The sequence below is a fragment of the Podarcis erhardii genome (genome assembly GCF_964252035.2).
Source record: "Podarcis erhardii genome assembly, chromosome: 6".
NCBI classification, from domain to species: Eukaryota; Metazoa; Chordata; class Lepidosauria; order Squamata; family Lacertidae; genus Podarcis; species Podarcis erhardii.
The window spans coordinates 63,830,015-63,843,348 of NC_138510.1; the positions used below are offsets into that span (position 1 = coordinate 63,830,015).

The 13,334-nt window shown below is 40.5% G+C and overlaps 1 protein-coding gene and 1 long non-coding RNA gene across 2 annotated transcripts in view; one reads left to right on the forward strand and one right to left on the reverse strand.

Annotated features, from left to right (window-relative positions):
• Window positions 1-1,717: 1,717 nt before the first annotated feature.
• On the reverse strand, window positions 1,718-2,344 carry LOC309344663. Its single transcript, XR_014157822.1, has 2 exons — window positions 2,173-2,344; window positions 1,718-1,868 (listed from the first exon to the last, which is right to left on the reverse strand). It is a non-coding gene; the product is annotated as an uncharacterized lncRNA (long non-coding RNA).
• Window positions 2,345-4,984: 2,640 nt separating this feature from the next.
• The window catches only part of IL23R (interleukin 23 receptor), a 34,110-nt gene continuing 25,760 nt past the window's right edge, over window positions 4,985-13,334 (forward strand). The window contains exons 1-4 of the mRNA XM_081867178.1: window positions 4,985-5,238; window positions 11,142-11,258; window positions 11,364-11,432; window positions 12,805-12,928. Coding sequence (XP_081723304.1) covers window positions 11,195-11,258; window positions 11,364-11,432; window positions 12,805-12,928 — 257 coding nt within the window. The 5' untranslated portion in view covers window positions 4,985-5,238; window positions 11,142-11,194. The remainder of the gene's footprint in view (window positions 5,239-11,141; window positions 11,259-11,363; window positions 11,433-12,804; window positions 12,929-13,334) is intronic.

The following is a 13,334-nucleotide window of genomic DNA, read 5'->3' on the forward strand; positions in this document are numbered from 1 at the left end:
TTTCCAGTTTCACTGAAAGCTTCCACCCCCCCCCCTTTTTAAAATAAGATTCTCTTACAGAATAACAGAAAGCTTCTATTTTTTATTCATATTCCTCTCGGAGTTCAGGATTTCATTGTATTTAGCAAAAAGAAAAGGCAGGCTGAATCAGTATGTTTTACACATCTTTCAATTAAAGTACAGTGGTACCTTGGGTTACAGATGCTTCAGGTTACAGACTCCGCTAACCCAGAAATAGCACCTTGGGTTAAGAACTTCAGGATGAGAACAGAAATTGTGCAGCAGTGGCGCGGCAGCGGGAGGCCCCATTAGCTAAAGTGGTACCTCAGGTTAAGAACAGTTTCAGGTTAAGAATGGACCTCCAGAACGAATTAAGTTCTTAACCCGAGGTACCGTTGTAACCTATTTTGAAATAACACACAATTTTTTCCTGATAAGAGTAAAATGTTTTCAACTGATATTACTAAAGAAAATGCTTAGATTTTAATATATTGTGGTACAGACTGAGAGATGAGTTTGAAAGATATCACTCAATGATCCCATAAACTCAGTGACTCTTGACTGTAAAAGAACAATGATTAGCAGGAGTATAGAAACCAGTCTGATAAGATCTTCCCCCAAATCCTATACTAACTGCCTCCATATACTGTAACTAAAGGTAAAGGTAAAGGGACCCTTGACCATTAGGTCCAGTCGTGACCGACTCTGGGGTTGCGGTGCTCATCTCGCTTTATTGGCCAAGGAAGCCAGCGTACAGCTTCCGGGTCATGTGGCCAGAGTGACTAAGCCACTTCTGGCGAACCAGAGCAGCACACGGAAACACTGTTTACCTTCCCGCTGGAGCGGTACCTATTTATCTACTTGCACTTTGCTGTGCTTTCGAACTGTTAGGTTGGCAGGAGCAGGGACCGAGCAATGGGAGCTCACCCCATCGCGGGGATTCGAACCGCCAACCTTCTGATCAGCAAGTCCTAGGCTCTGTGGTTTAATCCACAGCGTCACCCATGTCCCATTGTAACTAAAGAGATTGCCAAATACAGGTGAAGAAACTAAATTATCTGGATATCCTTCTGGAAGATATGTGTTTCTTTTTGTTCCCCCTCTTTTCAGCTGCAGGTAATGTCACTGTGTGTGTGTGTGTGTGTGTGTGTGTGTGTGTGTGTGTGTGTGTCTGTGTGTCTCTGTGTGTCTCTGTGTGTCTCTGTGTGAAAGAGAACAAAAGACTTGGGCAGTCTTGAAACTGGACATGAAAAAGGTAGAGACTTGGCTTGCCATCTACTGTGAATCAAGTCGTACAGCATTTGGGAGACCCCTAGAAATCTAATGGGGGGATGCAAGATATTTTGGAATATATTGTTGTTGTGAGACTTCCTTCTCATGCTAGATGTATACTGTACATCAGTAAATAAAACTTACATCACAGAACCTTTACCACTCTGCAATGGCCTTCAGTCCAAGGCCACCAAACTCAAGGCTCGTGTTCAGAGGACGCCTGAAACCTCTCACTGCTTAATAATTGGGACACATGTAATAAAATGTTTAAGCAGACTAAAGCCGCTTCCTAATGCTTATTCTTGATGCTAAGCCTGTTGTTTCCCATGATATAATACAAGTCGTTGTCCACTTGTCCATAGAATCTTTCAGGAAAAAAGCAGATTGGCAAGGCCCGAGGTTCAAACCTAAAAGGACTCTGAAATTGGTTCTTTTTAATACCTACATCATTAAGAAACTGAAAGGCTGCAAACAATCTCTGCTTTCTCAAGGTGATCTTCATTCCAGAGGCTCATAGGATTTGCGGACCAGATAACATGTTAGCCTCTTGGGCATCTATTCCAGTTCCCCAGCGTGAGAAATTCCAGTAGTAGAGACTGGTGAAAAACAAGAACCAAAAAAGAAAAGAAAAAGAAAGTACCACAACCAAGTATGTGAATGGAGTGAGATGCAAGGAGCCTAAGGCACTGAATTCTTCCTTGACTTTTAAGGACAGTCATTCATATGCAGAGTCAAGAAAGATTCATTGAAGCTCAAATTCCTTTGATCCTCAGTGCCTTGAGGCCAGGCCAAGATCAAAGGCCACGATGGCCTTGCAAGTTAGGAGAACATTCGGAAGAAAGGAAATGCCCCAGGAATCTATGGAGCAAGGTGCAACAGAATCAAGAGGGGATTCTTTACCTGCTGTGCCTCCATATAGGCCTTCTGTGACAAACCCCCAAGTGTTCTCTGAAGGTTGGATTCTAATAGAACCTCTCTAAATCCATTATGTCATCATCATCTGTGACTAGCCCAGCTTCAGAAGAAGCACGCTTCCATTCTAACAAATATCACATGACTAGAAATGAATAGGTTAGAAACTTTTTAACTTCCAGAGTTAATGTTGAATGCATTACTTCCAGCAAATGAGCCACCATAGCTGCTAGAGGGCTGTGAAAATTTGTGTCCCAAGCTTTTTAGACCCACCTACCCATGTACTATACGAAACCCAAGTGCTGCATTGGTTGCCAGATGTGAAATATATTGGCATTATTTTCAGTTCTTCTACCCCACTACAAAGCAGAAGTGATTACCATATTTTTCTGTGTATAACAAGCCCCTGTGTATAAGACGCCCTCTATTTTTTGGGACTCAAAATTAAGAAAATGCACTATGCACTATCCGTGTATAAGATGACCCCTTATTTTAAACTTCAAAAATTTAGGAAAAAACATAGTCTTATACATGGAAAAATATGGTGTGTTTAGCAAGTTGTTGTTTTTTTACAAAGCTGATCTACAGCCTTTTCCATTGAGATAAATAGGGTGTTAATGCATGCAGCTTGCCAGTAAATAATGTCTATAATAACACAGGACTAAACACATTCAGATACTTCACACACACACACACACACACACACACACACACACACATCTTTTTGTGAACAAAAACCCATGTACACTGTTAGGTCTAAAAATCACATTTGTTTATATTTTGCAGCTATTTACATATGCTTGAAAAGCATTCCAAGTTGCAGTTTCCAACATTAAAATCCCATTGCACCCTTCTGCCTTTCTGGTCACCATTTTAGAAACATGTTAAATCCTTCCCCTAACCCCAATATGCCCCAATGTTCTTTCTAACCTACTAAAGGTATTTATTTTATCAATGGAAGTAAGCAACAATAAAAACTTTACTACTCAGGTGAATTGTTTTTCTCTGTCCACAACCACTACTGTGGGTAGAACATAGTGAGATACACACACACACACACACACACACACACAAAAAACTCAATACCCTTCTTGTTAATCTGGTTTTGAAAATACATTCAAGTGGGTTAAATTTAACCATCAGAAAAGGCAGTAGACTCATGATTGCAACTGAAAGGAATTAAAATGTTGATTGATACACATTGCTCTGTGTGTGTGTGTGTGTGTGTGTGTGTGTGTGTGTGTGTGAACATCTGCAACAAATGTGGTGAGGTTGCTATGCAACTGCTTGCCAAGGCCACAAGGGATGAGGGTACGGGGAGGCCAATATAGTTCCCTACCAAGGGCAGAAGGGAGCCTAGGTACCACCTCTGCTTCCAAGAGCAGAACCAGCTCTTCCACTCACAGAAAGGCCTTTGTCTCAGAAACGGACGTCATTGCCACCTGTCTTGCTATGGCATCCTCATCTGCTGTGCTGCTGTTTGATGTCCTTCTTAAGTTCTTATCGAATAAGATTGGATTTCATATCCTTGTTATTTACTGATGACACTTTCCTCATCCTCAGACCAGCTATCGATGTCCTATTCAGACAGCAAAAATCACACCGAATCAAAAGTCAGTTTCTCCATTTCCTCAAAGGTTGCACAGAGCTGGACTTTTCCATTTTGGGTTGTCATGGAGTCAGCCATATCCGGTGGTTCTTTGAGTGTTTGCAGAGACAGATTAATATCCAGTAGTATGGAACACCAGTTGCAGGTATCCTCGTGGAAGAGAAGAGCAATGATCAGTTTGAATAAAGAGTTGACTATCTAGAAACACCCTAGTAGAACCAAGGCTGGACAATTTTGATATGAATACTGCTGAAAACTTGCGCTGGTACAGATAATTAGAGAAAATTGCCCTGACAAAATGCTTAACTTTTAATTCACTGTTTTCAAACCCTAAAAGATTAGAAACCTAGACAGCTTACGGTATGGGTAGGCAAACTAAGACCTGGGGGCTGGATCTGGCCCAATCGCCTTCTAAATCCAGCCTGCAGACGGTCCAGGAATCAGCGTGTTTTTACTTGAGTAGAATGTCTCCTTTTATTTAAAATGCATCTCTGGGTTATTTGTGGGGCCTGCCTGGTGTTTTTACATGAGTAGAATGTGTGCTTCTATTTAAAATACATCTCTGGGTTATTTGTGGGGCATAGGAATTCGTTCACAGACACACACACACACACACACACACACACACAATATAGTCCAGCTGACCCCTGGCTTAGGGCATGCTATAAATGCAATATTGTGCTCGCTGCAGTTCTCCAGGCAGTAAGAGTTCCAGGGCTGCAGCATTTACTCTGCTTTCATTACTTTTGGAAGGCAATCTCTAGAGATGTACTGGCATAATATTTGGTTTATTTACAAATACACATTTTGAGCATAGATGGAAAAATAGCTCAAACACACAACAGACAACCAGAACCCACCATATCAAATCTCCAGCAGCCAAGGATTTATACAGAACTCCAACTCAGCTTATTTCCTCTTACTTAAACTGCAGTCTATTTTTTTGTTCTCTTTCAGACAGAGATAAGCTGCTCCCATCCCTAGCTTGCCTTCTTAGTTCCCATTGAGACAGGCTGCTGGGATATCTATGCTATCAACATCCTTTTGATAAACTTAAGCGAATGGCCAGGTGTTACCCCAGAAAGGAACCCACACTTCATAGAAATCTGATAGGAAACCCGTAACTAAAATTACCTTAGAACCAGGCTTCAAGGAGGTGGGAGGGGTTAGGAGAAAGGAGGCAGATTTTTTTTTAAAGAGCTGTGGGTTTTCCTACACTGACTCATACAGAGTAGAAGTTTCTTAAACTAGAAACAATATGCTGTTCTCAAATTATTGGTAATGTAGGTCACCAACTGCTTCTCTTCCCCCCTCTCAGTTGATTCATGCAGCAGTAAATTCTGAATAAGATACATTAGGGAAGAAGGAAAGTTTTATTCTGCAACTATTAGTAATGAAATCAAGTTAAGCGTGGAACTGGGACACATGGCCTGATGAAGAATAAGGTAAATCTATCAATATCTTCAAGACAATTGATATGCCTGAACTATGTGGGGTTGTTTTCCAAATCTTTGTTAGCAGGGTTAAACTACAGTGTATCACAGCTTTTTTTGACTATGCTGTTAATAGGTGGGTGTACATATTTTCCACAACAGCTAAAAATTATTAGCATTTGACTGTTATAAAATTTCAGAGCATGCAATGTTAAGATGTTTTGTGCTAAGCTGGTATAATAGAGATGGTCTTGATCTTCCCATAGACATCAGTTCTTCCTGTTTGACAGGCTTATCCCTTTTTTATCACCTGCCTCTGTTAAGATATTGCTTTTAATCTTTCCCTTGCTTTATTATACGTACAGTGGTACCTCAGGTTAAGTACTTAATTCATTCCAGAGGTCTGTTCTTAACCTGAAACTGTTCTTAACCTGAAGCACCACTTTAGCTAATGGGGCCTCCTGCTGCTGCCGCGCCACCAGAGCACGATTTCTGTTCTCATCCTGAAGCAAAGTTCTTAACCCAAGGTACTATTTCTGGGTTAGCGGAGTCTGTAACCTGAAGCGTATGTAACCTGAAGTGTATGTAACCCGAGGTACCACTGTACACACATCTACACTAGAGTTCTTTAGGATATAGATCCCTCCCCGGACAGATGTGGTGAAGCATGTACTAGTGCTGAAGCATTCTATTTTAAGATTAAATATTATTTAGATAAAGGTTACATGCCCTCTTGCTGTCCCTAGCTATCAGAGATGGTCCCTGTTCTTGTTACCTATCCTGTAGGTAACCTTGTAAATCACTGTTCCTATTTTGTCCCTGGCTTTGCTTGTTGGGGATGCCTTGCTTTTGTCAGTGTGAGCTGCTTGAATTCTGTTTTTTTCAGAGTTCTGCTCTTCCAGCCGGGTTCTCTGCAAGCGAGATCTCTTGTGGAGAGTGTTAGCAGGACTGTTTGTGTCCCTAATCACACATCAGAGAAACATGCGTATCTACAGATGTAGCTTCAGAAGCAAGATATCTAGGGATCTTTTATCCAGAGTCATTGCACGTCACTGGGGACACTGCACTGCAACTTTAAATCTCTTTAATTAAATGGGGGAAATCAACAAGGAACACTGAATCCCCATTTCAAAGTTCCAAGAGAAAACCTGCATTTAATTACAGCACTCAAACAGCATTTGAGAGTAGGATAGTTTTATGTCCTCACTCCTGAATTACAAAATTCAGTGTGTACGGAATAATAAAGTGGTTCAAGTAAAATTGTACAAAGACTACCCAAACCATTTAACTGCTTGCTATGATAAAAACAGGAATAGAGGTAGGGAATCTTACTGTTGCAGTTGCACCTCCTAATAGCTGGTACAGCAGGATTAGAGGTGAGATGGACACTATTGCTAGAGACAGGATGAACTTTAAACTAAGTTTATTGGTTTATTAAAGGGGTGCATAAGGAAATACTGGTATTTTCACTAGGGTCTTAAAGGTGCATGTTACTGCCTCCCTTCTCCTGATGTTCACCTGACAAACAAGACAGTGGGTATTAATATTTAGCCCTCATCTTTCTTTGGAAACCCTCACACCTCCCTCATCGGCTCCCTTCTCCTGAAACTCCTCCAGCTGTAAAATCTCAACTGTCTGAAAGCTCCCTCCAATACTTATGAAAATGACCTTTTCATACCCTTAAATGTAGGTCAAACCTACATTTAACTTGGAATCCAAAGAAATGAACCAAAGAACCACTCAACTGCTTCTACAATACCAAAGGAGTTTGGGGATGGGATGATGGGTTTGCGGGGAGGTAAAAGTTAAGCATTGAGTTGCTCTTTCCACCCCAGCCTTCTTGTCAGCCTCGCTGATGTGGTCCAAAGGAAAGCAGAGCAATACATTTGGCACCAGCTGGGCTGCAGGAGTTGCTGGAAGGAGATGTGCAAGGTGTCATCCAACCCTCTTAGGGACTCTACTCCAGATTTGTGTAGGGTTTACTCCTTAGCCTTTTCTTATCCTGAAGATATGCTGCAAGGTCTCTCCTAGATGGGCTACCTTCCCATCTGTCCCTTACTTCCCTCTACAACATGTGCAAAAAAGCCTTCTTGACCACTGGACCCACTATTTGTCTCATCCACTCAATCTGCTGGAGCCAGTCTTCACTTGCAAAGGAAGTTCTTAACTTACCGAGGGTCTGAGGCCCATCAACTACTCTCACCTGGTTTAGCTAGCCAGTCAAAGTCATTCCTGTGTTGTGGGCACCGCCGCATGCTGACAGCTTCTAGGAGCCACAGGTGAAAGCTGAGTGCAGAGTGGGGACCAAAGGTGGACAAACTGCCCCAGAAAGGTACGTCTTCCACCAGAGGTACTACCAGTGCTATTTTTCTAGAAAAAGAGGTGCCAGAACCAGTGCTTTTTCTGGGGGGTACTCAAGGGTATGCAGTACCAGCACTTTTTCCCCTGGAAGAAAAGCACTGGCTGGAACTCACCATGAAAGCCTTCCTTGTTCTCTTATAAGGGCGCTGGTGCCCACCTGGAAGGTGCTGGAACTGAGTTCTGGTGAGTTCTGGCTGGGGAAAAACCCCTGGGTTCCCTGCCCTAACATACCATCCACCTCAAGTTTCACATTTTCATATACAGTATTCTTCATTCATGTATCCCAATGTTACCTCCTGAGGTTATCTTAAAATAGAAACATCCTTATATAACTATTGTCCAGCAGGATAATATAAGGCACAAATGAATATTCACTGTACTTAGAAGTTGTCACAAGGCCTAACCTACATTCAGTGTACTTTTGTTAATGAAGTTTTGTTAACAATTTTGTACTAATTAAAGAGGTAAGTATGGTTGCAGAAACTTATTTCCTATGACAATTTCACCGCTTCCAGTTGAATAGGTCCTTGTTCAACATTCTGCCATTGATGTTTTATGGCATTATTTTTCTTTACTCTTTAGGAAATAGTTTAATAGAAAAAGCCCATAATTTATTTTCCTTTGTTTTTATGCACTGCTTTTTTTTTGCAGATGACATCGTTAGAATGAAGGTTACAGCTAACATTTTAGTGGTGTTATACATACTCTTCTGCAAAATATGCCAAGTCGTCCTTTCTCACCATTGTTCAGCAGTTACAGAGCAAGTTAAGTATTATGTCTTCTAAGACACTGGGAGATAATGAATTTGTGAAATCTAGAAATTTATATCAGCTGCCGTGTTTCCTATATGCAAGCCTTCAATGGAGCCAGCGTAGGATTTGGCTACTTGGCAATATAGCACATAGAGTCAGTCAAATCTCAGTTCAGATATCGGTCTGAGTGGTTTCGGTAAAGTGGCCAGGCTAACTGAGTGTACCTGACACTCAGTGAAAGGTCTCAGTGAAATGGATAAAAATCCTTTGTCAAATTAAACATCCAAGTTACAAAGCTTATAGACCCCTAGCACTTATATTTGTGCAAATGTGGAGATTTGCTCACAGTGCGCTCAACCTTTTGAGCCAATACTGGTTATTAACTTGGGTTGCATATGGACGTACCTACCTACAGGGACCAGTGTGGGTTTTTCTGCTGTAGCCATGCTCTGCTTCCCCCTTCTCTCTGGTATTAACACATCTACCTTTACCCAGGGTTTTAGTTTTCCTTAAAAATATGTGTATCTGGTTTTTCTTTCTTGGCCAATTTGAATTGTTGTGGTTTTTTTTTGTTGTTTTTTTTAAAATGTGAAACATTGCTCCAGGAAGAAGTGGGGAAGTGGCTTTGAGACTGGTTGGGCTTGTCATAACTGGCAATCTTTCTGTGCAGCTGCTTCTGGAAACAGAGTTGTGTACAAACTATACCTGTAAAGCACATTCGAAACACATTCTTTTCCTCAATGAATCATGGGCACTGTACTTCTCCCATGCCCCACAGAATTCCAATTCCCAGTAAACCTTAGCAAACGATAGTGCCCAGAATTATTTGAGGGAAAGAATGTGGTTCAAATGTGATATAAGGATATAATGTGTACACTTACCCTAGTTGCTGCTTAGCTTGATTCTTTGATGGAAGGATGAATACAGGTACACAGAGGGTTAACCCATCAAGCTATGCATTTCTGTACCTATCATTCCTTCACTGCCTAGGGTTCCAATTTTGAATTCCCACATCCTATGGATGAAAAGATTTCCGAGGACGTGACACATACTGTAAGAACACGAGAGCTGCCAGATTAGGCCAATGGCCCTTCTAGTCCAGCATGCTGTTCTCACAGTGGCCAGCCAGATCTACTTATGGGTAGCCCACAAGCAGGACATCACTGCTACATTCCTCTGCCCACCTGCAACTGGTATGCAGAGGCACACTGCCCCGACAGTGGAGGCAGCACATAGCCATTGCGGATAGTAGCCATGCCATAGTTTAACTATATGCTGTGTGAGGAAGTACTCCTTGGGTTCCAGTGTTAGGAGAGAGGAAGAAAAATATTTTTGTATCCATCTTAGGCATGATTTCAGCATTAGGGTCATTCAACAGACAACTGAAGGCTGACCTGGAGAACCTTCATGTAAACAGTAGGGTTGCCATATTGCAAAAAGTAAAAACCAGGACACCCCAAATGATTTTCCAATTGATTTGCCTAAGATCCAGGACAAAGTACCCCATTTCAGAAATCCCACCCAGGCATCAATTCTGCCTTTGAAATCCCAGTAGAGTCCAGGAAAATCCGGGTGTATGGCAGTCCTGGTAAACAGGGAACATGATAAATTACCAAACATTTGTTGAGTACCTATATTCTCCTTGTTACTAGTAGATGTACTCAGCAAAGATGCTTGAGAATTGGGCCATCAACCCATGAGGGCCAAAAGGAAGGACTAGATCTTAGGGGAACACATGGAACTGAAATACAGGGTGGGGGGTGAAGGCAGCGATCCTCTGCACACTTACATGGGAATAAGCCTCATTAAACTGAGTGAGATTTACTTCTGAGTGAACATGCTTTGGATTGCAATACAAATCAGGGATTTCCTTATAGAGCTCTATGGAGAGTAAACGTTGTCTTCAAACACATGGGACCCACACTCAGAAGAAGTGTAAGTCAATGGTTAGAGATTTAAGATATGTTAATGTCGTTCTCAGTTAGATATTGCTGAAAATGTGTAGAAACATGGTTCTAGGATGTGCTTTCCGTCTCCTACTCATATCATTCCCAAAAATACATTTGTCAGCAGTGATGAAGGGCTCTAATCTTATTTTTAAAATAGTATTTGTATTTTCAGCGATTCAGCTCAAACTGCCATTTCCTTTTTGATAAAAATCATTTAAAAGGTTATCTTTTTCCTTAGTCAAAAGAGAATTAGTTTATGCCTCTAAATAGATTCCTCAGTGCTTTATCATTAAAACCATTAAGACAAAAATAAAATAAAATAAAATATATGAGCAGTAGGAGACTGGCTAGGGAGGTGGTTGGACCTTTGGATGACCAGAGAGCTCAAGGTGTGCTAAAAGAAGATAAGGAGATTGTAGAGAAGCTAAACCAATTATTTGCAAATTTCTTCACGGTAGAAGATAAATGGCAGGAATGGAGTCTGAGGAACTGAAGCAAATAGTGGTGATAAGAGACAAAGTTCTAGGCCTTACTGGCAAAATGAAAACTGAAAAATTACCGGGTCCGAATGGTATCCACTCAAGTGTTCTAATAAAACTCAAATATGAATTAATTTTCTAACAAAAGTATGGAACTTGTCCCTAAGTCCCTCGATACCTGAGGACTTGTCAAACATTTCAGATTGTGCTTGTTGCTCTATCTTTTCAAGATTTTATTAGATTTTGGGTTTATAGGAGTACCACTGAAATGTTTTGGCCAGATAGTGGGTACCTGATTAGGTTGCGTATGTTTTTTTTTTAAAAAAAAAAATTGCTAAGATATTTATGGCAATTAATTTATTTCTCCCCCTCAGATACTATACATTGTCCTGGGAAGGTGTGGACGGAACCAGATTCAACGATTCCAATGGGCCAGAATATTACTATAAACTGCCATTCCGATAAAGATGTCTGTCAGAATGCTAAAAAACGTATGCTTCTCAATCAAAGGGAGGTCGAGGACAGATTGGTGTTGGTTATAAACAAAACTACAGTTCAACTTCAGCTTCATAATTATAACATTTCATTTTCCACAGTCATTTGTTATAGTGTATGTCCTCCAGAAAAAAGCCAAATAATATGTGGAACAGAATTTTGTGTGGGCCGTAAGTAATTTATGTGTATGCTGTGTAGGTAATTTTGCTGCTTGTAATTCATTTCCGTTAATTTGGGAAGTAAAATGAGTTATTGATTGAAATGATCAGCCACTGAGGCAAGCATTTGATGAAGTAAACTATAGTCTACAAAATCTTATGCAATATTAAAACTGCTAGTATTTAAAGGCATCACAAGACTCTTTGCTGTGTGTTTTGGCAAAAGACTAACAAGGCTACCCCTTTGGAAATATGCGAGGATGACATTTTGCTGGTGGGGCTTTACATTTTTAATTTAAAAATTATTAGCTAAGGGCTTTGATCTTAGGCTGCAGTACTAAACACTCATAATATCTAGGGAACAAGCCCACTGAACACAGTAGTACTTACTTAGGCCTAAACTTGTTACTCAACAGCAGTAGCTGCTTTATTTATAATTTTACATTTTTTGGTATTTTTGATATTGCACGCTGCTTTGCTATTACATATGAAAAAGTGTGTGTGTGTGTGTAAAAAATTAAGATCGCACTGCCAAACACATTGATATAAGTTTCACTGACTCAGTAACATGTATATTTATATTAAGTAACTTCTACTGTATGCAGTGGAGCTTACTCTGAAATTAACGTGCATAGAAATGTCTTGTTTCCAAGTGAATAATATATTACTACAGCCAACAACAATTTCAATACATGCCACTGGTTGTATAAATTAACAACTATTACCGTGAACACTTTTCCATTGATAGTTTACGGTATATCACTAGCCTCAGTAGCATATTTGGACATACTTCAGTTGGCTTATAATATTGAACCACTGGGAGGAGAGATGCCCACTAGCTGAAAAGTTAAGGCAGATCCGAAGAAGAAGAGCTCTGAGCTTTAACTTCAGACCAGTAGACTTCACAGCTTGGGCATAAAGATGGTTTAAAAGATGAGCAAAACCTAATCTTACAGTGCTTTTAAAAATGGCCAGTATTGGCCATTTCTGAGGTAGATTTAAAACAGGACATTATCCTGTAAGCTGTTTCAAGCTTTGACCTTAGAACAACGAATTGCAAGATAATAAAGGATTGCATAGTGGTTGCAGAACATTTTAAAATTCTTTGCTAGACTGGTAGCCCACTCCTAAACTACATACCTATAAGTGAACCCCATTCACTTCAGTATAACTTTCACATTAGTGTGCTCAAGACTGCAACTTCAAACTGCTTAGATTGTTCTATTTCTTCTTAAGGAAAATAGCTCTTTTAAAAGTATTTGGAAAAGATGTGATTTAGAGTAACAGAAGACATGATAAAGTATTTAGTCACATGATAAGCCACCCACTAACTACCTTTATGTGTTTTGAATCAACAGAATCTTACATGCTTTGTAATTTGTAGATTCACCGGACATGCCAGCCAACTTAACCTGTGTTGTATATGAGTATTCGGATAATATGACATGCACTTGGGACCCAGGCAAGAACACACAACTAAACACTAGGTACAACCTATACTTGAAAAGGTAAGAAAGTGGATTGAAGCATCTATCTCAAATCAGACTAGATGACCCTCAGGGTCCCTTCCAGCTCTATGATTCTATGATGAATTTCAACAGTTTTGCATATTTTTTAATGGAAAGTAGCCTTTAGCGGGCTGCAGTTTTGAGCAGAAAAGCAATGGGTAGGAGGGTGCTTGGTGCTTTTCTCAGCATCATTTTGCTATACATAATCACCACTAGCTTCTGGCCACCCCCACAGAACTTCAGATGATTATTTACAAGTGTAAATATGCACCTGGAACTGGGTGGGTGACTGTGGAGAGAGGCAGAGATCTGGCTGGGGTGAACGTTTGCAGCTCACTGTAAAACACTTAAGTAAATCAGCACTCCACTGCTTAAAAATGCAGCCTTCCAAGTCCGGTTCTTTTTT